This window comes from Simochromis diagramma, unplaced genomic scaffold (assembly GCF_900408965.1).
Source record: "Simochromis diagramma unplaced genomic scaffold, fSimDia1.1 OVJJ01000304.1, whole genome shotgun sequence".
Taxonomy (NCBI): Eukaryota; Metazoa; Chordata; class Actinopteri; order Cichliformes; family Cichlidae; genus Simochromis; species Simochromis diagramma.
In genome coordinates this window covers 13,100,329-13,124,999 of record NW_024387030.1, presented here as the reverse complement: position 1 = coordinate 13,124,999, position 24,671 = coordinate 13,100,329, and the positions used below count along the sequence as shown (strand labels likewise).

At 44.0% G+C, this 24,671-nt stretch overlaps 3 protein-coding genes across 4 annotated transcripts in view; 2 read left to right on the top strand and 1 right to left on the bottom strand.

The window, feature by feature from the left end:
- Nucleotides 1-3,351, top strand: part of mnat1 (MNAT1 component of CDK activating kinase) — a 32,608-nt gene extending 29,257 nt beyond the window's left edge. The window contains exon 9 of the mRNA XM_040041812.1: nt 3,066-3,351. Coding sequence (XP_039897746.1) covers nt 3,066-3,186 — 121 coding nt within the window. The 3' untranslated portion in view covers nt 3,187-3,351. The remainder of the gene's footprint in view (nt 1-3,065) is intronic.
- Nucleotides 3,352-3,353: 2 nt separating this feature from the next.
- On the bottom strand, nt 3,354-5,889 carry trmt5 (tRNA methyltransferase 5). The gene is made up of 5 exons (XM_040041809.1): nt 5,776-5,889; nt 5,071-5,651; nt 4,706-4,830; nt 3,970-4,612; nt 3,354-3,607 (listed from the first exon to the last, which is right to left on the bottom strand). The coding sequence occupies exons 1-5, from the start codon at nt 5,781-5,783 to the stop codon at nt 3,546-3,548; spliced, it is 1,419 nt and encodes a 472-aa protein (XP_039897743.1). The 5' UTR covers nt 5,784-5,889; the 3' UTR covers nt 3,354-3,545.
- A 55-nt stretch (nt 5,890-5,944) lies between these two features.
- On the top strand, nt 5,945-17,474 carry slc38a6 (solute carrier family 38 member 6). 2 transcript variants are annotated; one of them, XM_040041810.1, is made up of 16 exons: nt 5,946-6,160; nt 8,638-8,768; nt 8,954-9,027; nt 9,323-9,375; nt 9,480-9,519; nt 11,558-11,636; nt 13,604-13,689; nt 13,773-13,831; nt 13,917-13,988; nt 14,399-14,455; nt 14,922-15,001; nt 15,365-15,465; nt 15,538-15,662; nt 16,055-16,199; nt 16,480-16,574; nt 16,700-17,474. In XM_040041810.1, exons 1-16 carry the CDS (start codon nt 6,083-6,085, stop codon nt 16,781-16,783), a joined length of 1,359 nt encoding a protein of 452 aa, XP_039897744.1. In that variant the 5' UTR covers nt 5,946-6,082; the 3' UTR covers nt 16,784-17,474. The 2 variants fall into 2 exon arrangements, with proteins under 2 accessions (XP_039897745.1, XP_039897744.1); XM_040041811.1 differs by lacking the exon at nt 8,638-8,768 and having other exon boundaries at nt 5,945-6,160.
- The last annotated feature ends 7,197 nt before the right edge of the window (nt 17,475-24,671 follow it).

Below are 24,671 nucleotides of genomic sequence, written 5' to 3'. Positions count from 1 at the left end.
TTGCCGCATGGTAAACAAGAATGTATGAAAGCAGCCAAACCACACAGAGTGGTCTGCACTGAGCATTGTTTAAGGCTGATTCAGATTGCTCTTCTGTCATGTGCGTCCGCCTTGTGGTTTGTATGTTGATTAAGTGTCTGCTTGGCAAAATAGTCACTGTGGCATCGCAGGCCTCTTTTCTTTTCCATCAAGCTCAGGCTTCCACACATCTCCTCTTAATCTAATTCTAGCCAACACATGGAGTCTAGACAAGAGGCCCAGCGCAGCCTGCACCTCCTTGTAGTATCTGTAGTTTTTCCCCTTCAGGGTCCCAGCTTCGCAGCCATTTCCCTGAAGAACCCCAACACCCTTCGCTCGGGAGCGGCGTCCCTGATCCAAACGCAAAGAGGAGCCACACATTCTCAGCTGGAAATCGCGCGGAAACCCGCCGGAACATTTCACCACTTATCTTTTCACTTTGAATTAGAGATGGGGCTCTGCAGTGTTTTCCAGGCAGCAGGAGTGGAGAATACTTTTTCGGGGTCCCGTCAGGAAAGCCTCTGATGGTTATTAGCATTAGCAGGAGACATTGCCCAGGTATTCAGAGCTCCAGACCCAAGTGGGAAAAAAAACACTGTTAACTCGGAACTGTTTTGATCCAACCGCACATGGCTTCTTAAAGCAAAGGGTAGCAGCAGATGGTGAGAGTCAGAGGTTGAAAAATAATGCAAGCACTTATCAGCTGTTATGCTTTTGTGAATGCTAAAAGAAATCAAGTAATTTTGCTGTGTGAGAAAACTGCAAAAGCTCCACCTTTTTGTGTAAATTATACTCTTAGACTTGTATATGAAGGAGTTTTCCATATGGGGAATATTACAGTATTGTTTACTTAAAGTCATGATACTTTTGTTGGAGAAAATAACACACATCACTCTTTGGAGTCAAACCTCGACCCCCCCTTTACATATTCCCTTGTGACAACTGCAGTCCTAACACTCACACCGTGTCATACTGTGTCATTCAGTCGTCTTCATCACCTGCACCCGTCCTTTCCCGCCTCCCCCTTAGCGACATAATGGGCGAGCCCAAAGTGACCCATATTTACCCAATAATACGAAGCTTTGAAAAGACCCATATCGAGTTGCAGCTAATGCTCCAGTGGGGCCCGGAGAGTGAAAGATGTTACCGGCCGAAACGGCTTGGGTTTCAGCGCCCTGCGAAACAAAAGGCAGTCCAGTCCTCGGAGAGAGAGGAGGGGGGGGTGAGGAGCTGATGGGGTGAAGGAGCATTGGTGCACACAGTGTAGCAGTAGTGTTCAGAGGGGAGCAAAGCGTCTATTTCACAAGTAATTTTTTTTTTCTCGTAAGTTGGTGTTTGGCTAAAAAAAAAAAAAAAGCATTCTTGTTGTTGCACGTCTTCTGTTGCTGGTCTGTCCTGTCAAGTACAGTCATGTGAAGTTTATCTTTCAGCTTCACTTACATCTAGCCTTTATGGGAAGATGCGGATATTATCCGCCGAGTTAATGGAGCAGAACTGAACTAACCTCGGGTGTTAGGGGTGAGCGGAGGGCAGGCAGGGTTAGTTTAAGAGAAGAGGGTTTGTGATGATGATACCCAAAGGTGATTTTCCCCCCATATCCTCCCCTCCTTCCTCTTTCCACTTCCCAACCCCCTCAACTACACTCTTCCTCCCTCTCCTTCATGTTCTCTTTCTGCGCTCTCTCCCTCTCTCTCCCTCCTTAGGGGCAGGCAGGTATAAAGTTACACAGAGCTCTCAGCTTTCTTGGAAGGAATGACCACATGAGTAGCTTGGGGATTAGATTAGCAGGAAGAGCAGACTTAGCCAGGCTGTAAATAGCCCACTTTTTTCACCATTAAAAAGGCCCAGTACAATATAATCAATAGATAGCACTCATCTGATGCAGGAAGCCATATGAGAAGACCTCCCTCAAGTGCTCTGAAGGACAGGCTACAGCAGCTTGGGCCTAATGAAGTTATTATTAATCACTGGGCCTCCTGTTTTGAACTTGTGTGCCGTTTCTCTAGTGGTCTTTGTGTGCACCGTCTGATTGACATTTTGTGCTGTCCTTGTTATTTTCACTCTATGTTGTGAGGTCTTTGTGTTTTTAATGTCACAGACATGCTACCAAGCATGTTTCACCTTCATTTTCAATGTTTTTATTGGGTTCTTCTTAGGAACAACAGAAAGCAAAATCCGATCTATGCAGCGAGTGTTATCGCCAACACCTTTTCCCCCCTCATCCATCTCTCATTCACATACACCTCGGCTCTGTCAGTCTCTCTGAGCCTCCCTGCAGGTGTTAGGTTTCTCTGTAAAGCAGCCTGAATGAGCATGGAAATCAGAGTGCTGTCTGTGCTCTTGATTCACTTTTCACTTTGAAGTTTCCCCGAGCTCACAGGAACAGGGGCCACAAAGCCAGACTCGTGTGAGGGCTTTAGACGCCTCTGCCAGGACTATGGCAGGACGGGGGGGGGGGCGTGAGAGGTTTGGGCAGTATTGATGGGCAAGGCTACGTGTTGTCTGGATCGCTGGCGGCCTTTGCTTTTTTTTGCTTTGTAGTAACACGAAAGAGAAAACGGTACGGCTCGCTTTTTAAGCGCACAATACACACTTGAGAAATTACTCAACTGGGAAGGGACGGAGCACTTAAGTAGAGAGGCAGCTATCACTGCGACTGTTTTTTCTGCCTGTGCACGATTGTGAAAATAAACAGTGACGTTCGCGTTTGCTTAAGATCCCCGCAAAGGAGGTTTGGCAGGATACATCTGTAAGCACTTAGAAAAAATAAAAACGGCTATAATACTTTAATAGAGCCATGTCGGAGAGGCTTTTAGGCACGAGGTGTTCCACTGTCGGTGTATGTCTACGTCCGTCTTCGCTGATCTCATCAAAGGGCCAAAGGGTACCAGAGAGAAGGAAGGGAAAAAACCTTCAAAAATAAACTTAAACTCAGGCTACATTCGCAGGAAGAGTCTTTAAAAGCAGCCTTCGGGGTGCCGGCCAGGCAGATTATTTCTAACATATCCAACCTGTGTTACTCAGCAGAGCTTTCTATTTGTTCTCAGGTATCTGAATCACGTGCGGGCCGCCGTGACTCAGGACACAGCTGGAGGATACACCTCAGGTTTGGCGTGTTATCGCGCCATCCAGGACGCGTTCAGCGGGCTGTTCCCTCTGAGAGGCTGAAGAAGCTGCTCCAGTTAGAAATGTGACTGAAAAGACTTTAAATATTGCACTACTACCACTACGCTGCTGTGGGTGGGGAGTGCTCTGACTTACATGTATGTTGTATGTAACTTTTTTAAATTTTGTGCAAACTTTATTTTTTAAATAAATGGCAATGAACACTGAGGTTTTGTCTGTCATTTTGCAGATTTATTTTAAAATTAAACGCAGGCCAGAATTTAAAAAAAAGAAAATGCAAATGACTTAGTCACAAAGCTGAGCCGTGACTTCTTCAAATAAACAATATTTAAGTGCAAAAAATAAAGTCGGCTCCTACGCTGATCCTCATGGTCCTCATTGTGCCAAGTCGATATTTATCCTTACGTTGCATTTGTAGTTTCTTCACACTTCTGTCTCTTTGAGGCTGGCTCTTCAATTTGTTCTGTAGACAAACAGAAAACAACATCATAGAAACCATCTCTGTGCCAACGTTGAAAATTAGCTCTGGAATTTCAGCACATATAACAGCGCAAACACAGGTATTCATGCTTTACTTTTAATTGTGTCTAAATTATGGTCACAGAAATCATCCCCATGCATGCAAAATACACACTATGGGCTAAGTAATGTCTAAGTAAAGTGGGAACTTAAAATGTTATGACAGAAAACTCAGGAAATAGTTTCATAATAAAAGACAAACATGCTTTCCTCTTGTTTATTTTCAATGCCTCTTCTTCCCACATTTATGGGATGTTTGAGCCTTTTCTTTTGGAAAAGACCTCATAAGAAGGAGTGATTCCTTACCTGACTCTTCAGCATCACTTCCAAAGAGGACGTCTTTAGGGAGTGTGAACCTCACACACATCATATCTTTGTTGGGAGCCACGTTGCGCACAAAATGCACAGAGCATCGGTTCTTCAGAGGGAATCCGAGGCTGCGGGAAGCTCTCTCCACCACATCTGTGTCAGGGTCATCATCTTTGGAGAAGCCGTAGCAGTGCACTGTAGGTAGGTTCTCGTCACAAGGAGGCTCCTGGTGGTGCAGGAGGCCCCTGAACGCATCCAGGAAGTCCAGAGCTAAGGCAGGCAGGTTCATCACCACATGAACGGCAGATGTTCCCCTCATCAGTACAGGCAGCTCCTGCTTTAAAGGTCCCCGGATGAACGCCCTGCCATCCAGATTGAAGGCTCTGACTTTGCTCTCCACCTTGTTGAGTTTGCAGTTGTGCTGCAGCCATCGGTAGGACTCTGGGTTGAGGTCATTGGCTAAGATGCTGGCACCTAAGCGAGCAGCTGGGATGGCGAAGGGTCCGACGCCAGCGAAGACGTCAAACACAGTGTCGCCGCGCTTGACGAGCTGCACCACCCGCTGGTGTTCTGTGCTCAGCCGAGGGTTCCAGTACACGCGAGAGAAATCAAACTCGTACGTCACCCCGTTTTCTTTCACCTGGATCGGGATCGGGACAGCGATTAGCCTGTGCACTGAACATATGTAATAACAACAAGTGTGAAACAGAGGGCTCTGTGGAACTACACATACTTTGGCGACCATGTTCTCCTCTCCAGCCAGCACTTCCATCTTAAAGTTGCGGTAAGTGGAATCGATTATGTTCGTCTTATTGACCACACAGGTGACACCAGGATTTTTGTCCATGATCACCTGACCTGCAAGAGAAGGCACAGAAAAGAAGCCTTACTGTAAATTTGGAAATGATGGGTGATCCCAGCTGATCCACTGTTTCTGTTAGCTGTATTTAGTCAGATGTACTTGTCATTTTGACATTTTAAGACACAGGTAAGTTTGGGTGACACATTAAAAAAATAAAGTGAATAAATAAGCAGAAAGAAGTGTAGATACTTCAGTTTGTAATAAAACCTCCCCCGGTCCAGGCAGCAGCCTCTCACCTATGAGGTTCTTGTATGTGAGCTGGTGGTCCCTCAGGTTCATGTGTGCGATGTGGCCCACCCGACTGAACGCAGAGGTCACATCCTGACCTTGGGGAAGCACAGCCTCCAGCACTTCTTCGCTCTTCAGGTTGTCATAGGTCAGCTTCAGCTCATAGTAGTGGAGCTCCTCACTGACACTGAACGACCTCAGAGCCTCAGCTTCAGTCTCACCGAAGGAGCTCGGCGAGGAGACTCTGCGAGGGTCCAACAGGACCAAGCGAAAGTCACTACTCTGCTCTTTGTCCTGAACCACCCTGGGCACACCAGGGCGCTGGATGCTCGACTTTTTTAGGCTTTTCACTACTTTGTTTAAGACCCCAATGGGCACCCGTAGAGCAGGGACTGTAATAGTCTGTGTGAAGGCGTCTTTGTCCAGAGAGGTCATACCCCGGACCTCTGGAGGGGGTCGGTACAGTTTAGGCTCCATTATGGGCTTCACAGCCAAGCAAGGATACGCTGCAGAGCAAAAGCAGCGGTGCACAGTGGCAGGATTCAGGCTCCTTTGAGTTTGTGCAGATACAAAGATCCTGCCGAGAAACCTACGAACATAATAACGCCGTAATAATCAGGCAGAAAAGAAAAAACATTCAAATTATCAGAACAAAGCTTAAAACAAAAGTATACAATTAACCACTAACGATAAACCAGATCCAGACAGCTCACCTCAACATCCTCCGATCACAGGCATGCTTGAACTACGTCATAAGACGTCGACCACCGTCGAGCGGTGATTGGTCAAGCGAGCAGCGACTCGCATTTTGATTGCGCGGTGTAATTTCTGACGTATAGAACGCGACGGAAATAAGAGGCACGTGACTCAACATCAACAGTGATCAGCTGACAAGTTTAGAGGAGGAGAGTTTGAGATGGTATCGTAACTCTGCGGCTCCCCGTCTCCTCTCAATCTGCGAGGGGTTTTTTTTTTTTTTACACTAATAAATTTGTTTCCCGCTTCGGTTCCTCACCCACAATGAGCATCAACGACGATGTGGACGTGGTCCGTGAACGCACCGCCCAGGACACCGAAGAGACTGCACCTCTGTTACAGGTAAAACAACAGGCGAAGACCCAAAAGTGAAACTGCGCTGAATGACTTGCTGACCTAAAATCTACAGTCTGAGACAGAAAATAAATGTGTTTCTGTCACAAGGAAGAATTTATGTGTTTTATATAACTTTATTTATCCAAGAGACATTTTCAATCTCAGATAAAAAATGATTTTTTTTCTTCAAATCTGGCGAAGGGGTAGCAATAATTGCAACAAATCTAAAATCACAGTTCAATAAACATATTTTAAATGGTCCAAATTTAAAAAAAATAAAAGTCAAACATCAACAGTGACTTTTTTTGTTTAATTTAGTAATACACTGTGAATTACAGCAGTTAAAATGGCTGGTTTTTGTAGTGTTGTCAGTAAATCAGGCTGTCAAAATGTCCAGGAAAAATATCACGTGCTTATTTTGAATTGCTTGTTCATCTGTTTTCTGCCTGTGTCAGCACTTGCAGTGAAACTACACCCAACACCAGAACCTCTCTTTCTTCTTCTTTTCCCCCCCTCTCATGCTAATCTCTAACTTTGTTTCCTTTGGGCTTTGTCTTTTTTTTGCTAATAAATTATGTCCAAAATTGAAGTAGACAAATATATGATTTTTTTTTTTATATATACTGGCATTATTTCAGTATTTCACTGGTTAAAAATCCAAAGGACCAGACAGGGCACAAGAGAGGTGAAGAAGAGAGTGCTTGGAGACAAGTGACCAGGATGGACAGGATTAGAAAGGAGTACATCACAGGGACAAAGTCGGGACTGTTTGGAGGGAGGGATAGTGGCTATATTAGACCAAGGATATTGAAGATGGAGCTGCCAGGCAAAAGGGAAAGAGGAAGACCTCAGAGGAGACTATGGATGTAGTCAAGGACAGGAAGAGGGTTGGTGTGAAAGAGAAGCGTGATTTAATTACATACCATGGTTTCACAGTTAAATGGACAATTCTACTGTCAGTCCCTCATTTGAGGATGTTGTTGTGGTTATATTAAATCAGTTGTCCACATACACGCTGACAGACTGCTCAAAGCTGCTGATGAATCCTGCAAAAACTCTGCAGAAACCAAAGTGTCTCCATCTGCACCTCTTCAGAATGTGCCATTTTAATAGTGTGCAGGGGAAAATGGGGGGAAAAAAACAACAAACCAAAACCATATTTCAGCCTTTGAACCACTTATTCTTTGATTTGATGTCAGACTAGATTAATTTAATGTTGTTTGCTGAAGCTACTTGAAGCTAAAACAGTGCACTGATAATGCAGATAAAGACTTTATTGTGACACAGAGACTATTTCAGTGCCCACTTAAGTGTTTAGAATTTTAACTTCAGACAAAAACTTTTTGACCTCACCCGTATTACAGCATTATATTAAAAATGACTGTTCCAGTCATTTTTAAAACATCAGTAATGTATGTTCAGAGAGTTTAGAAGTTTTAGCTTGTCTGTCTAAAGGTAATGAGAGACTCTTTCTAGCTTGATTTTGTTAGTTTATGTGGCTGATTTCAGTGAGCAATATAGAGTTACAGTTCAAATCTAAGCAAGACATAGTGTGTGGTGTGTGTTGTTGATTCAGTGTTTGAGAGTATGTGAGGGTTACCATAAATTTTGTCATCATGGTGTGAACATGCGGCTCAATCTGGACGTACACATGTTTGCAAAGTACTGAAAACAACCAGTTCTCCCTCCTTTGGCTACTCTGTTTAGGGGTCACCACAGCAGATCATTTGCCTCGGTCTCAGCCTATCCTTAGCATCTTCCTCTGTCACACCAACCCTCTGCATGATCTCCTTGAATAGATCCATCAACAATCTGTGTGGTCTTTCTCTTTTCTCCTGCCTGACAGCTCCATCTTCAACATTCCTTGTCCAATACATCCACTCTCCCTCCTCTGCACGTCCAAACCAACTCAGCTTTGGCTCTCTAACTTTGTCTCCAAACATCCATCACAGTGGTTTGATTTCTTCTTGTTTTTCTTCCAACTGTGTTGAATTGTACCCTGTGCAAGCTGGGATAAGCTTTACCTCAGTGTGCCATGCTTTACAATAAACTCCAGCTACTTTGTATTTTTATTCATTTGGGGTCTTAGTTCACTTCCTGTCTCTCAGTACTGTAACAGGGGGAACTGCAACAGCCTGAAGGTCAATCTAAGCTTGTTGTGACACTGACACAAGAGTTGCCACTCGTTCTGTCCAGGATATCCCCCATTAGAGAGGTCAAGCAGTTTGGGCAGCTCCCCTTATCCTGAGCTCAGGCAGCTGTCCCACAGCCAGCAGCTCAAATCCCTCTCCATCCATTCCCATTTCCATTCCCTGATCCTCCATGCCACTGCTGTGCTCTTTTCATGACATCCATCATCAGGGCCAGCCAGTTGTTCTTAATACTGTCATGAGTAATCTTCCTGAGGCTCTTACAAAAATAATCAGATTTCTTCTGCTGCATCTTTTTCTTCATGCTATTTATATTGTGTGTTATATGTGCAGGGAGCTGTGCTATCCAGAGCCAGAGGTGCCTCCTTCGCCTCCTCTGTGTTTAACCTGATGAACGCAATCATGGGCAGCGGCATACTGGGTCTAGCGTATGCCATGGCTAGCACTGGAATAGTTGGGTTTTGGTAAGAATCTTCTCGGTGCGTAAGGCAGAAAAATGCATGACTTGACCCCTGGTATCCCAGACGATATCTGGATTAGTTTGTTATAATTCCTATAGAGCATCTAAAACTGTGTCTGCCAGCGTTTATTTTTACTTTACAATTTGATACGTGCTTGTAAAGATATGATGAGAAACGTTTTTTTCCAGTATCCTGTTGGTGCTGGTGTCCAGCCTGGCTGCGTACTCTATACACCTCCTGCTGAAGCTCTGTGACCAAACAGGTGGGTGGGATGCAGGGTAACACGTCTCTGTGGGTGTATCCAGGGGGCTTCGTCCAGAGTTGTTACATTTAAACACCCTCACTTGATTTTTTCCCCCTGTTCCATTTACTTATTATTTGCATCCTCATTGTGAGAAACTTCAGATGATGTTTAAATAATATTTTACAGGAGCAAAGAGAGGAGATAAAAACCAGATAATCCCATTTTTCCATGAAGAATTTTGTGATGCGATAGTCATCCTGACATCGTTTTCACGTCTGATTCTTCTTTTTTTCCCTCTTCTTCTTGGCTCTAGGTATCAATTCATATGAAGACCTCGGAGGGAAAGCCTTACGAAAACCAGGAAAAGTAAGTGTTGATTTTTGGATTGCTGCACATTTGCCCTGCCAAAAAGTTTTTACAAGTTTTTCCACCGTGACCAGAGAACTTGCTCACACTGACTGTCTTTTTAGGTTCTGGTTGGAATCGCTATTCTTATCCAAAATATCGGTGGTAAGTGAGCCCCCGGTTCAATGTGCAGTTACATACATCATTTCTGACATGCTGGACAGGAACTGATTTTTGTGGGTTTTTATAGGAGAAGGGTGGTGAAGAGGGTGAGGAGTGCTGCAGGGTCAGACTATGGTCAGTTTATTTTGGAGGTAGATGGCGCCTCCTGCTGGTGCCCAAATGGCTGGGGTTTTACAGCCACCCTCCTGTGTGGCTATTATCTCGATTCCCTGATAACCTCTGACCCTGCAGCCGCTGTCTCCTCCCCTGAGCCTGAAACACGACTTCTCCTCTAATTGATCGCTGATGGTAAACCCACTCCCACCGTCTGTGTGTGGAGTAGCCTAATGGGACCCCTCCCTTTATTTCCCCCACCCCCTCACTTCTCTCTCTCTCTCTCTTTCTCTTACTGTCATTCCTCAGCCACAAACCGTGCTTCCCAGACAGTCGAGAGCTGAGGTGATAGCTCCTCTGCAGTCATTAGTGGCACGGCTGAGTGGATTATTGCCGTGCCCTCTGGTATGTGTGCGGTTTTCCCAGCATGGGGGCAATATGTGTGAGAGTGTGAGAGCCAGCACTCCAGCATGCATCTGTCTATACCCCGGGCCCCTTTTTATAAGAGTGCAATTAGCCTCACTCTGGGTAAACATTCATCTGCACTGCCAAAGGCTGATGGGCCAATTGACCTTAATTACTGACCAGCCCAGGGCTCTCACAGCCGGCTTCGGCCCTTGTCCTTAATGAAATGAAAGTGGCTCTGGCCTTTGTTGAGCACACTCTGCCGCTATTTGCTGACCACACACAGAAGGTTTAGGTCAACTTTTCTTGAAGTTTACATACGTACTTATTATTATAATACGTTTTCTTACCACTTGGCAACGCTTTCTCTTCACTCAGGGTTTTTTTTTTCCCCTCCCTGCTTTTTTTTTAAAGATGCAAATACTGTCCCACCAGCAGTTTCCACAGATGTGGTGTTATACTTACAGTAACCAGCTGCATCGAACGAAACCATTGCATCATGTCTGCTGTGTGTGATCTCTGTCAGCATGTCTTTATTTGTCTGTGGCTTAAAACAATACATATAATATAAAAAAATTTTCATGCTTTCTTTAAGTTGACGGATGAACTCTCCCAGGGTACGTTTTTGATTAATCCGCTAAAAAAAACCCCGCAGCCTCAGAGTAACATCTTATTGACAGATTTGAGCGCTTACATAAAATGTCTGCAGTTATTCTCAGAGAGGGAATGTCCGTGCGTCTGTGTGGGCCGAAGTGTTGCTGGGGGAATTTTCTTTCATAAACAAATACAGGATCTGGGGGATTAAGGCCAGGCTTATTTAACGGCAAGCGCAAGATCTGCCCTCCGAGGCAATAAGGGCCCAACTAACTCTGGCTAGCGTGGCTTCACAAATCTAAATCCCTTAACATTATCTCCCTTTATAACTGGCCACACACCGCATCTGAATACCAAACGTGCTCACTTCTGATGATGCTCTCTTCCCCCTTTCTTGCTTGCTTTCTTGTTTTTGGGGCTTTTAATACTCACAAAAAGTGACACACCCCCCCCCCCCCCCCCCCCCCCCGCCTCTCTCTCTGATTGGTCGCCTGTGCATACAGGGAAGTATCCTGTTTCCTATTGAGGTGGAGAAAGGGGGAGAAGTACCTGGATTAGCGTCAGAGATCATTATTGTTAGCATTCCTCCCCCCTTCGCACTTCTTCGTCCTGGCTGCTACTCGCGGTCTCCAGCAGTTGGAAGTCCTGCATAATGTCCGCTCCTCTATGCCAAGGGCTTTGCCGGTGATCCCCTTGAGCTGCCTGCCCCACCCGTTTGCATTGGAGCCGTAGTAACCCCCCCCCTCCACCCTGCTATTTCCTCACACTGGAAAAACGCTCATCATCCTCACACAGCAGCTTATGATTGCTTGTGGCAGCACACATTCATCTGCTGTTTTTATGATTTAGTAGTTTGGTGTGATTATGGGCTTTTTTTTTTTTAATAAACACTCAATTTCTGAACCCTTTCTGTTCTCTCGCTTCTCAGCCATGTCATCCTATTTGTTCATCTTGAAGTCGGAGCTTCCTGCAGCCATCAACAGCCTCCTGAGTGCAGACAGCCCAGGGTGGGTATATCCAGCGCTGTGAGCTCCCTCGTTTGCCAAAAAAGAAATTCAGCTCAAAATCTGTCACAGCTGCGGGTTGAACAAAGTCATTCTTTTGAATTAGCTGCACTGAGATAAAGAATGAGTCATTCCTGTTCCCATGATGTTGGAGATTATACCTTTTGGCCTTTTTAAATAAGTCAAATTTGACACTTGTGCGCCACAAAGCTACACAAACTGGAATTAGTCGGGCAATAAGAAGCGCATGAATAATGTCGGGGAAGCTCCCTCGCTAAACCAAAATACACTGCTAATGTTTTCTCTGTCTGTCGTGTAGCGTGAGGCATGCCCACAGGAAATGTATTCCCGATACGAGAGCCATTCATCACCTATCAGCAGCAGCCAGTGGCTTTCATTGGTCTGCGTGGACATGCCTGCAGAGAAGTCCTTGGCAAAGAATGTAACTTCTATCACTTTATTATTGGCCACACTGGTTTAAGCAAGAGTTGTAGCTGCTCTCAGCCCTATCCGTCAACATCTGAATCTTCCACACACAGCTGCTTTGTATTAGCGCTCTCCTTTCACCCCCACCCCCCAAAATCTCTCACACATGTTCCCCGGAATCAGACTGATACAAGGGGATATCAGTTTTGCCATTCTAATTACAGCTCACCGCTGAGGGAAACAAAACATTTCTGTTAATGAGCGGCTTTGAGATGTTAACAGACGCGCACATTCGATTCCATCAAAGCCCAAATAAACGAGTTGTTTTATATTAAAACGCGTTTCTTTTATCTGGCTCATTTATCATAATACGGCAGAGCGAAAAACAAAGTCACGCTCAATCTTTTCTGCGCTGCTGCTAACAGACTGCGTGTGTCCCGCTTCTCTCATCGCGTTTAAATTCAAGGCCAAAGACACGGACAGCTGTGGATCTGGGATTGTGCGGGGCCAGATTTATGCTGATGTTCGAGATTGACTCATTGGCAGTCGTGCTCCGGCTTTAACCGAGAGCTATCCTGCATCTCGTTATAGCGTGAAATGTTCCACATTTCATGGTTCTTCTAGGTATCCTGTGACTTTACAGTAAGCCTGCAGCCTCCAGAGATCCCTTTTTCTTTTTTTTTTACAAAAATGTCTGCAGGAATCAGAGCTTTTTTTTTCTTAAATTTAAAGTGCTTCTTGTTGAAAAGTAATGTGCAAATAAACCGGCCTCGCCTTAATTAAGATTGGGTCGAATACTTTGTGTAAACTTGGCTTGGAGCAGACCTGATTGGACCAGAGAGAGTCCAGGTCAGAGCAGAGGTCTCGGTGACATCCAGTTACAGGGTAGAAACGGTGTAGATGCGGAGACAAATCCATCAGCGCCTATGGTAACGCCACAGCTGTGAAACTGCCAAACAGGGGTCAGTGGGTGTTGATGTTGTCAGAGCAGGTGCTGCTTGACTCTGGAAGCCCCCATAAAGAGCGGTGGAGCCAGTCCCTCACGACCCCCGCATACAACCCGCAGCAGAGAGCCGGGCAGCACCCGTCTCGACCGACCCCGGTGGAGCCGGCATGCCTTCCACATGTGTCACCTCGAACGCCAAGCCCCCACCCCCCTCCTCCTCCTCATTTTACTCCCCGATCTCGAATGAACTGCCAAGGCTATCCCTCGGCAAAGGAAAATATTATTCCCCCTCTCCAAAAACCCAGCAAGTGAAATGTGGTCTCATCTGATGGAGCGACACAACGTTTGCATGTGAATTACATAATTGTTATGGTTTGCAAGAGCTAAAGCCTTTAATTCATACCACATGATGAATCTGTCGCTCTGTATTTGAGCACGAAATGGAGACAAATTTCCAGAGCCGGCCCATCTTAAGGCATGGAAGAATACTCTCTCCTATCCCTGACCTGATAATAAAACGTGGCTTAATTCAGTGTTAACCTGTAATAGTTCACTCCCTTGCTGTTTTTATTCATTCATTCATTTATTTATTTTCCAGAAATGCCTGGTACGAGGATGGCAGGCTGCTTCTGATCATAATCACACTTTGTGTCGTTCTACCTCTGTCATTGTTGCCTAAAATTGGTACGTTAAGCGATCCTCAAGCGTGTTATTTATTTTTTTCTTGTTTGGTTGCTTCTTGATAGATCTTTCTCTCGTCCTTACAGGCTTCCTGGGATACACTAGTAGTCTCGCCTTCTTATTCATGCTGTACTTTGCAGTTGTGGTAAGCTCTGACACGAACCTCCGTACGTCCGTCTGTTTGTTTGTTTGTTTTTTTCATTTTTGACTTTATTTATTATCTCGTGTAGGTCGTGGTCAAGAAATGGTCCATCCCCTGCCCACTGCCCCACAATATAACGTCCCTTTCAGGTGCCTTCAAGGTAAGAACAGCATTTCTTTCAGCACATAAATACTCTTTTGAAAACAACACAGATCTGGTGCAGTATGGTCCAGAAGGTCACGGGCACGGGATTAAGAGGAAAGCCCAGGAGATTGAGCTTACTGATTGTGTCTGCACAGGCTGATGAGGACCAGAGAAGGCTGCACAGATCTGTGTATGGTAACTGATGCTGTTCCTGAAGGACAGGAAGTCCAGATGACCTTGCCTGATCCTGGAAATCAACTCTGACCTTTTAGGAGTTAAACAGACCATACAAAAAACCTGCTATGAGCTATATTAGAATACTTGTTTCCCTTAAGCTTGAAATTAAGCTTTACTATTTGCAGCAGCACTGCTGAACTCATCTCTTTCTAGAAATAACCGGCTCACTTTTTCACCTTGTTTCTCCAGATATCAAATTCCTCTGACTCAGAGTGTTCTCCAAAACTCTTCGTCGTCTCTAGTAAGGTACGTATAGGAAACCAGCGTTTTTCCTCGGCACTGAACACGCGGAGGCTTTGAGGTGGCAGTGAGAAGCTGTTAAACGTAGATCTGCTGCAGCTGCTCCGCTGTGTTGACAGGTCACACTCTCACCTGTGAAGTGTAACCTGTACATGTGGAACTCAAGCACACTACGCAGCTGACACGTGACACCGATTTACACTTTCTCGACCGTTTCCTATAATGTGCTCACACGGCACTATAGATGTATACTTGCACGTAGTATAAGATGCATTTAGTGGAAGAAAAGTTCAGAAAGTTCACACTTTTCGATTTGCATCCTCACTCTTAGCAGCCCAAGCAGTAATTACTACTATGAGGACCATACCTTGACCCACCTACCTCCTCCCTCCAGTGTAACTGAGTAGGTTGTTAATTTGTTAATGACGGCTGTGCTCTGACTGATGTGTGTGTGTGTGTGTTTGTGTTGCAGAGTGCCTATGCCATCCCCACCATGGCCTTCTCCTTTCTGTGCCACACGGCTGTCCTGCCGATCTACTGCGAACTGGATCGGTCAGCTTCGCGTTTATTTCTACTATTTTTGCCTGTTTTCTGTCATATGTATCCAGTTATGACAGAAAACGGCTGCTTATATTAAACACGGCAAACTTTCACGTAGTTAGAGGATGCGTGAGTCAGAAGCTCAGGCTTTAGGCTCCTCTACATGCATTTCCTACAGTTTGCTTTCTATGTGGAGAGGAGGTTAAATGACCTGACTTAGGGGCTACACCAAGGCCCAGGATAGGATAATAAGATAAATTATAATTGTTATGTATCATTTAAAGCTATTCTAAGTCTATGAATAAAATATGGAGCTGGAAATGACCATAATAGGTGCTTGTCACGTGAATGCATTATTATCGCTTTGTCTTTCAGACCTACCAAAGCCAGGATGCAGAAGGTCACGAATATCGGCATCAGCCTCAGCTTCTTGCTGTACTTTATTTCTGCGCTGTTTGGCTACCTCACCTTCTACGGTAAGTCATCAGGGACACTTTCATTCAAAGGAAAGCATTGTCCCATCTCTGTTTTCATCTTCTAACTTTTAGCTCACGTGGAATCCGAGCTGCTCCTCAGTTATGATGCATACTTGCCCCGGGACATCATGGTGATAGCGGTTCGACTGGCCATCCTCCTGTCTGTGCTGCTGACTGTGCCGCTTATACACTTCCCTGTGAGTAGACCTGCTTCATCATAATAATAATAATAATAATAACGATGCTTTTTCCACACAGGTTTGTTTAGTGCTTCTTCTTTTTTCTTTTTTTACTCAAACTGTGAAACTGAAGAACTGAACTGAAAATGCTTGAAGGCTTTGTTGATTTTTATGTTGTTATTGTGATCAAGATGGTTTTATTTTTCAGTTCCACCTTTTTACTCTTTCACTTTATCAATTTAAATTTATTGTCGCCTAGAAAATTCATCTGGCTCTGTTACTGTGTTACAGCTGCCAGAAAAGCAGATTACTTCACTTTCCTTCTTTCTGCTTTAAGACATTTAGTTGCAATAACACTCGAGTGCTTTCAGCTTGAATGAGTACTGTCTGTGCCTGTGTGCTTGCTGCAGGCCCGTAAAGCTGCAATTTTGATGCTTTTCGGGGGGCGTGCCTTTTCTTGGCTGATCCACATCGCTGCAACTCTAACCATCCTGTGTGTGGTGCTGATACTCGCCATCTTTGTGCCTGATATCAGAAATGTGTTTGGAGTAGTAGGTATGTGGTACTTTAAAAATACTTTTAACATATGGGTGTGTGGGGGGGTGTATATCAATATATATTATATTGTTCATAAATTATAGATATATTTTTATTTCCTTACCTGTAACCTGTTAAATATGAACAGGCATTATAAGCTGCCAATATCCCAGTAGCCCACAGTTATTGATTGTACTGGCTAGAACTGCAGTATCTGCTTATACATAATTAATGGCTGGAGTCCTGCTCAAACAGTTTATAAATCTCCTATCATGAGCCTTTCCTGTTTGTTCCTCAGGATCAACAACATCCAGCTGCCTCTTATTTGTCTTTCCGGGCATCTTCTACCTCAAAATCAGCAGGCAGCCCCTCAGGTCCTTCGACTCTGTTGGGGTAAATGAGCTCTTCCGTGAATAGAAGATCTGGCGATGAAGTTGCATACATTATATTTTGAGGTAATCTGGTAATTTTTTTCGATTTTATTTTATTTATTTCTTTTTTTCCTCTCTCCCCTTCAGGCTGCACTACTCGTGGTCTTTGGCGTGATTATGGGAGTCATCAGTTTCTGTGTTATCGTCATCACATGGGCAAAGAGCTCCTAGCCCCCTTCTGGTCTCCTCCCCCAGACCAACAACAAAACCAAAGAAAAGGAAGCGCGCACCAAACAAACTGAAAGTTGAATAAATAAAGGGAACAGCATCGCCCCCAGGCATTTATTTATGATAAAATTATTCTACATTTGTTTTGTTTTTTCACGTTCTTTCCAATCTCAGCTCAATGTTTACATCTCCTGTACCGCACTGACCTTTGCACTGTACCAAACTCAGGGCAAGTCTTGTCTTTTTTTTTTTTTTTTCAAACCTGATGTGTGGGTTTGTGATACAAAGCTGTAAATTTACTTTAATGTGCTTGTTTTTTCATTTCTACTTGTTCTGTGTTTGCGATTTTTGCACTTTATGTAAATTATTGACCACCTGATGAAGACTACGTCGAAGTTTACTGCTTTCCTAAATTTTGTATGTGACACTATATGTATTTGTAAACACAGTGGGTTTTATGAATCACATTTATTTTTTTGGGGCATTTGTTTTGAGTGTCTTTGAGCTTTGAGCACTCTAAAATCAGGTAAAACTATTTCTGCTACCATCGTCTACTGCAGTGAATGTGATAAAACCGGTGATCAGTTTGTTGGTTCATTATAGCGCACGCCATGTGGGCCTAATTTAGAATGATGTGTTAGATTGTATCAAATTGCCAGCACTTGATAAAAGAGACATTGTTTATGTAATGACATGTCAGTTTTGCTCTATTTAACCACTAAAATGTCTTTATCGGTTTTCTAGAAAGCTCATCAGTCAAAACATGTCTGCTTGTTTGATTGGCAGGCACACTGCTGACGCTGAGGCCCCGCTCCTCAGTTGTACTGTGGTTTTCAGCCTGTAGCTAATGAAAGCCACATGCTCTGTACGTTTCTAATCATGATGCTGTTTAGATTGTCTTCATGCTGCCTCTGGAACCTACGGCCACCCGACTGCTGCTTTTAATCTGAGGAATTAGGCAGGCTGGCCCCCGCCATCCCTGCGAGAAAGCAGCGGCTGCAGGATTTTCACGCCACCCTTTTTTCCTTTTTTTTTTTAAAACAAGGTTCAGTAATGCAGGGAATATCCCCGTGCTTCAATCCACCCCTCTTAAGGACACTCCCAGAAATAAAGGGCACCACAGCTGAATATATATATTTGGTTGTCATGAGGGGTAGAAGCAATGAAGTATGACAGCAGAAAAAAATACTGAAGTACATTTTTTCCAAATAATTGTAATAATTTTGGGCTTGAAGGAATAATTTAAAGTGAGAAAGTCCTCAGATAAAGGAGCTATAAATGAAGTGGGAAAACAACAGTGTTTCTGACAAATAGGAACAGAAATTAAGACTCCTGACCTTCTCCTGCACGGGATCATTTACAAACCTCTATGCTGAACGCAAAAGCAGAGCAAGATTGCCACCTGGTGTCAGACTGTGTCCACAGCAGTCCAGGTCGGCACCATTTCACAGAAACTCAGGCGTCCTATGTTTTATCAAAACCTAACTAGGTGAAGATAACCACATGCTCAGATATTTTTCCAGGTTTATAATGAGCTGGAAAAATGCATGTTAACTCAAACCAGAGCTGGGTTTTTTTTGTTTTTTTTAAAATGGAGATCTGACTGGGTCCCGAGTCCTCGGGCCCAGAGGTGGGAGTGTTTTTGTTTAGTTAAACTCACTCACACCCTGGGCCCATGTCCAGCAGTATGACAGCACCATCTCCCAGGGTTAAAGGATGGAATGAGCCAGCAGAGGAGCGATGGTGGGCCGGAATTAAGCTCCCGCTGGCAGCCGCCACTTTTGTATTGTTTCAAGAGGTGTCGGCTGTGTTCTTTGAAAATCATTTTTCTGTTGTTGGAAATCAGGAGAAGGGTGAACCTGGTGTCCTCACTTTGACCTTCAGCCTACTTTGCCCATCCTGTGTGTGAAAACAGGCTGGGAACCACTGGATTAGATATGCAGAAAGTATTATCTACGTTTCTACAGGTGGCTGGAGACTGTTATCAGTGTGTCTTCTCTCTCCCTCCCCTCACCCCACCCAGTCACGGCAGACGGCTGCCCCTCCTGAACCTGTTTCCGCCTTTATTTCCTGTTAGGAAGGAGTTTTTCCTTCTCGCTGTTGCCAAGTGCTCGGTCACAGGGAGTCGTCTCATTGTTGGAGTTTTCCCTGCGTTATTGTAGGGTCTTTACCTTACAACACAAAGCAACTTGAGGTGACTGTTGTTGTGATTTGGTGTCTTTATAAATTAAATTAAATTGAATTTTCTGTTGTGGTGGACATCAGAAACTGAAAATCTCAGTGCGGACAACATCTGCTTTCTGTTTGCCCGCATAATCTTGTTCAACAGGCATTCCTGGCTGAAAGGTGCTTCACATGAGCTTTTTAAATGCCGGTTGGCATGATGAGTGGCTGTCCTTGTTAGTCACGGTGGGGACTGCAACTCAGAAGAGACGCCATCAATACGCAAGTGTCATCACTGATGAAGTGCTCTCCATTTATTTATTTTTTTCCTCTTTCCTCCCATTCTCTCTGTTCCCTCCATCTACATTCACTCCATGCCGCTTTTCTGCTTTTAATCAATTTCCATGCTCTATCAGTAAACATGTTCTTTGTGTCACAGTAAGAGCATTCCTCACTCTGAGCACTCTTTCTGAAAGAGCACACGCTTTGGTCATAGGAGAATGTGACCCATTTATACTCCTTATTTCTTTATGATTTTTTAAATATCATATTGCTTAAATAAGGCCTCAAAGCAGGAGAAAAACACGATTAGAGATCTTTTTATGTGACATGGTGCAGTTTGACAACATCATCTGCTCCTGCTTTTCAGCTAGCGTGCTTCAGACAAGCCCGTGCTGCATTTGTAGATGAGCGATGTCCTTCAGCCCTTTCACCATGGGAGTCCCCAAAGCTGTGTATTAACTGAAAACCATTGTGTGCAGCAAACTCGTCACTTCCTCGAATAAAGGTTAAGAACTGACTGACACACGCATCACCTGCCAGTTCACAATAAGGGCCAACACAACAGCGAGAACACAATGACTAAAAAATAAACTTGACTCCAAGATTGCAGTCCCTATATAGTCCTCGAGACACAATACACCTCTGTAGCAGAGCCGTGTGTTTTCAGGACTGGAATCAAGGTCAAGAGTGAAAGAGGAGGTTTTATAAATAAACAAGGGAAGTTTTACAAGGAAAAGCTTTGTAGTGGTTTGTCAATTTGGCATGTAACGACCAGAGGTTGAGGAGTAAGGAAAAGCGCCGATGGAGGCCCAGTGGTCAGCAGCGCAGTGTGGGATTCTGTTTTTTTTGGTTGGGAGCAGGGGTTAGTTTGTGTCCCTGCAATCCCATCAGCCCTGCGCTGAGCCTTTAATGCAGCCCTGACGCCTTTCTGGCGCAGGGGCCACGCTGCCTCACATCTGGAGCCAATTACCCTGGAGGGGCTGTGACAGAGCCCCCACCATCCTCTACTCTCTGCTCCTCTGTCCAAAGCAGCTCAGACCACTCTCACAGTTGCATTCTTCTTTTCACAACATCATGCTTTATTTGTCAGTCCTTTTCCTCTTTCTTTTTTTTAATTTGAAAACCATAACCTCCTCTACACTCAGAATCCCCCCCCCCCCCTCTAATAAGCTGATAAAGAAGAAAAACAGGGTATGTTTGTGGCCGAAGGGCTTAAGAGAGCACTACGTAATGTCAGAGTCTCTTGTTTGAGGCCAGGTGTGTGTGTGTGTGCGTGTGTGTGTGTGTGTGTGTGTGTGTGTGTGTGTGTGTGTGTGTGTGTGTGTGTGTGTGTGTGCGCACAGCCTTACCTGAGGAGAAGCTGGGGTCTTGTGACTGGACTGTAGCACGGGGGTTAGTCCTGCTGCTTGGACCCGATGACTGATGAGGGTAATTGAATTTGTGGTAGTGCAGCAAGCGTGTTAGGGGTGTAGACTGGCCCCGTAGGATTTCTCTCACCGAGGTCACAAGCGCTGGGAATGGGCTTCACCATATCTGGACCATACTCTTGTTAGTTCCCACCCCACAGTTTGGCACCAATGCTATGGTTCATTAGCTGCAGCTATAGGGTGTACCTGGGCAGAGAGCCAGGGGATTGAGCTGTCCTGGGTTACACAGACATAAATTGAGAGTGTAGACTGTGAAGCAAATGTGGAAACTCTACAGGTGGCTGAAATTAAGCCATATACACAGAATCAGCCTGCTCTGAAAAAAGGAGGGGGGAGGCTTTTGGTAGCTGGCTTTGTGCTCGAGGCAATAAAATCTTGGCATTTTAAGGAGATACCTCAGAAGTATGTGTTCATGCCTTTGTATGTGTAAAGCATGCACATGTCTAATGTATATGTACACATGAAGCTCACAAGTCTGTGTGTTCTCAGTCTCTGGAGTCATGGAGAGCTGCAGACGTCTCCCATGGGTGCATAAATTCACGATTTGGCCGTGACAGCCTCTTCCAGAGAGAGAGAGAATGTTAGGCTGGAATGAGGGGGAAACCATGCAGGGCAAAGAGCCACTGAGTTGGCAGACAGAAGGAGAAAAAGAGGGGGAACTGCTCGTAGAACAAAGAAAGAAAACAAATCATCCTGAGCTGTAAAAGTGCCATCTCTCGTTCTGGGGTAAAATATGAGCGAGTGGAAGAAAAATAGATTTTTAAAGTTTATCATAAGAGGGATGTGAGCAGAAAGGAAGAGGAGGGGGTGGAAGGTGAGGGCGGATCAATGGATTAAGCAGTCTTACTCTGCCCTCTGCTGGACAGTTCAACAAAACAACATTGAGGCTTTGCTGAAAGCAGGAACACTCTTATGACCTTCCTCAAACTGTGCACAGAAATAGCACTAAAATACCCCGACTCTAACATGTATTTAAAAAAAAAAAGCCATGTGAGAATACCTGAACATTTGCTCCTGCTGGTTGGGGTGATCTGCAACAAAAATTTAAAGGGGCAAAATGTTTTATTTTCAACCACCAGCTTTGAGAGTCCTGCCGCTGATTGCTGTAAGTGCACTGACACTTTTTGCACTGAATCAATCTGCTATCGGCCCGCTTTGGCATTACGACCTTCTCTTCTCAGTAAGGTCATGTCTGAGAGGCCGTTTACAAGACATCCTGGATTCAGGGGATGTGCAAGTTCTGGGACCCCAGCCCTTTATTTATAACAGCTGGACCAGAGAGATGTGGAGTCCTGACATTTGGCAGAGTGGGGTGAGAGGTCAAGTCTAACACCAATAAAGTGAAGACTTTGATCGTGGCATTTATGGATGGAGGAGGTACAGCACCCTCAGAGTGGGAGAGAGTGGTGTTTAAAGAATAAAGAAAAAGAGCACTCCTGCAGTTAGGTGAACCAGCCGGTCAAGAAAGAAAAAAGAAAAAGAAATTAAGTAGCTGAACTTTTACTTTCACTTCAAGATTTATTTTACAGTCCATTCCCTCCTGCTGGTTCACTGAGCCTAGTCAGAGGATGTCAACAAGCACAGATGTGCATGTAATAATAAATTTAATTACTGCTTTTTTGTGTGTGCTGTAAATATTGAGGAAAGTGCAGCTTTAATTCAAGAGGTTTAACAAAAATATTGCATTTCCTGTTCAGGAAATGCAGCCTTTTTATATACAGACTTTATAATTTTCAGGCACAAGTGCTATTTAAGTGCTTGCTTGACTGACAAGCACTTTCATGGCCAAGTGGAATCTGTTCTCTCATTATTCCATGACAAATTAAGCAGATAAAAATCTGTAGTTGTTAAGTGTTAACACAGATAGACAAATACATGTTTAGCACAGCAAGTGCTCTCAACATGAGGTCCAAAGATATAGGTAAAGGTGGCCATCATTAGTCTGAAACACCAGAATAAAACTATCAGGAAAATAGTAAAAGCTTTAGGAGCGGCCAAATCAACAGTCTGGTGCATTCTTATAAAGAATAAATGCTCCTACCGGCTCAGCATCTACCTGGAAACCACAGAAAACAACTAAAATGGATGATTACAAATGCTTTGCTTGGTTAGAAAAAGCATTCACAACATCTAACCAAGTCAATAACACTCCCATGGAGGCATGTGTATCATTGTCTACAATCATGAGACGCCCTTGTGAATATAAATGCAGTTTTTACAATGAGGTGGAAAGCACTGGCTTCCCCGAAGAGCAAGAAGGCCAGATTAGACTTTGCAAAAAAGCATCTGTGTGTGCAGTGGAGGAGCTACAGAAGGAGCCGACTCCTTGCTCGAGTGCCTTAGTCACAGCGAACTGCTAAACAAGCGAAATAAAGAAATGCAAAAACACGTCAAACACTGTGTGTGTCGGGTGCTTGCTACACATGCCGTCTGTGATGGTGGGGGCAGTGTTAGGGCATGGGTATGTATGGCTGCCAGGGGAAGCAGGTCCCACTGTGGGTGCTGATAGAAGTATCAACATGAACTGTGAGGTGTTCTCAGATTCAGTCAAATGCTGCAAACTGACTGGACAGCAATTCATGATGCAAATGGATAATGACCCAAAGCATACTGCAGAAGCACCCAACAGTTTCTCATGAAATGAAAGAAGTGAGTCAAGTCGGTCACATGATCTCTGGCTAATAGAGCGTGCGTTTTAGTCAACTGGAGACCAAAATACCCACAAACCAGCAGCAACTCAGTTTGGCTGACATAGCATCTCAGGAGATGAAACACAGCATTTGGTGATGGGTTCTAGACGTCATGGAGTCATGAAATATTAAAAATGATCCTTATGGAGCTTGGGATGGGGATTGGTTATATGCTGTTCAGTAGTTCTCAAAAATCATCCAAATTGTAATGGCCTGAATGTATTGAGGTATGTCTTTGTATCGTTTGGTACTTGTTTTATTAGGCCTGATATGTCAAACTGCATGTAAAAACTCTATAAATAAAGAGGGGGGAAAGATCCTTATGTATAAAATTATGTTAGTTTGTCTAATTAATTTTGAGCTTCTGAGAATGACAGGCTCTATGTAAAAAATATCTGCAATTCTTAAACAGTCAATTAAAGCTGAAAGTCTGCACTTCAATCAGATCTTCAGTCTTTAAATTTCAGATCCCCTGCGGTGGTGCACAGACGCCAAACTGCATGAAAATACGCCACTATGGCTCTAACTGGAAACACGATACTTCCTGCTTGCTTGTTTGGTTTAAATTACATTAGATTTTTGAAATATTTCTCATCATAACGTCCAACAATACACTAAACAATAAATATCAAGTCTCGTTCCAAACTGGTCTGTTTGATTGATTTTTACTTGGTGTGCCCTGATAGAATCCATTAAGGCTCTAAATATAAAGACAAAAAGTAGAGCTTTGTATACTTACTTACTTAAATGTCACGTCTCATGTTCGTTTCAGGGTGTTTCATTGTATTTACTGATCTTTCATGGCCATCTACTGGATGAAGAGCAAACTGCAAACATAAAACTATCAACACACTGTGTAAAAGTACATCCAGTTCTTTATTTATTAGTTATTTGCATTGTTTTTCTTTAATTTAGAAACAGATTTTTTTTTCATTTGTTGTATTTTTTTTTCACTTCTGCAGAAGTGCAAGGCTAAGCTGTTGTCGGGAGCTCTGATGCGAGGGTAGATTTTCTTTGTTGACAGCCTGTGGTCAGCTTATCTGTGCTGGTTCTGATCAGAACTGATCAAGCCTACTCTTTATGGTTTTAGCAAGCTTTAGATTAAAGTATACTTAAGCAGCTGTTACAAGAGCTATGACAACTGCATGTAAAAAGTAGCCAGTCAAGTCTGACAAAGAAAAAAATATCTTTAAAGGTTTTTAAAGCCTGATAAAGCCCTTGAAGTTATAAATGAGAAACTCGGACTCTGTAGTGCACGATAAGAGCCAAAGGGGCGATATTTCATCACAGAGTGAAGGACAGGTGAAGCACCACAGCACCTTACACAAA

Bases quoted from the DNA above. Each gene is read 5' to 3' on its own strand.
- trmt5 (XM_040041809.1), bottom strand. The intron at 4,831-5,070 runs GTGAGAGGCTGC...CTTCTCTTGCAG, and splicing joins CACATACAAGAACCTCATAG to GTCAGGTGATCATGGACAAA. The intron at 3,608-3,969 runs GTAAGGAATCAC...GTTTGTCTACAG, and splicing joins AAGTGATGCTGAAGAGTCAG to AACAAATTGAAGAGCCAGCC.
- slc38a6 (XM_040041810.1), top strand. From the start codon at position 6,083: ATGAGCATCAACGACGATGTGGACGTGGTCCGTGAACGCACCGCCCAG. The intron at 9,028-9,322 runs GTGGGTGGGATG...TCTTGGCTCTAG, and splicing joins GAAGCTCTGTGACCAAACAG to GTATCAATTCATATGAAGAC. The intron at 15,002-15,364 runs GTCAGCTTCGCG...TTTGTCTTTCAG, and splicing joins ATCTACTGCGAACTGGATCG to ACCTACCAAAGCCAGGATGC.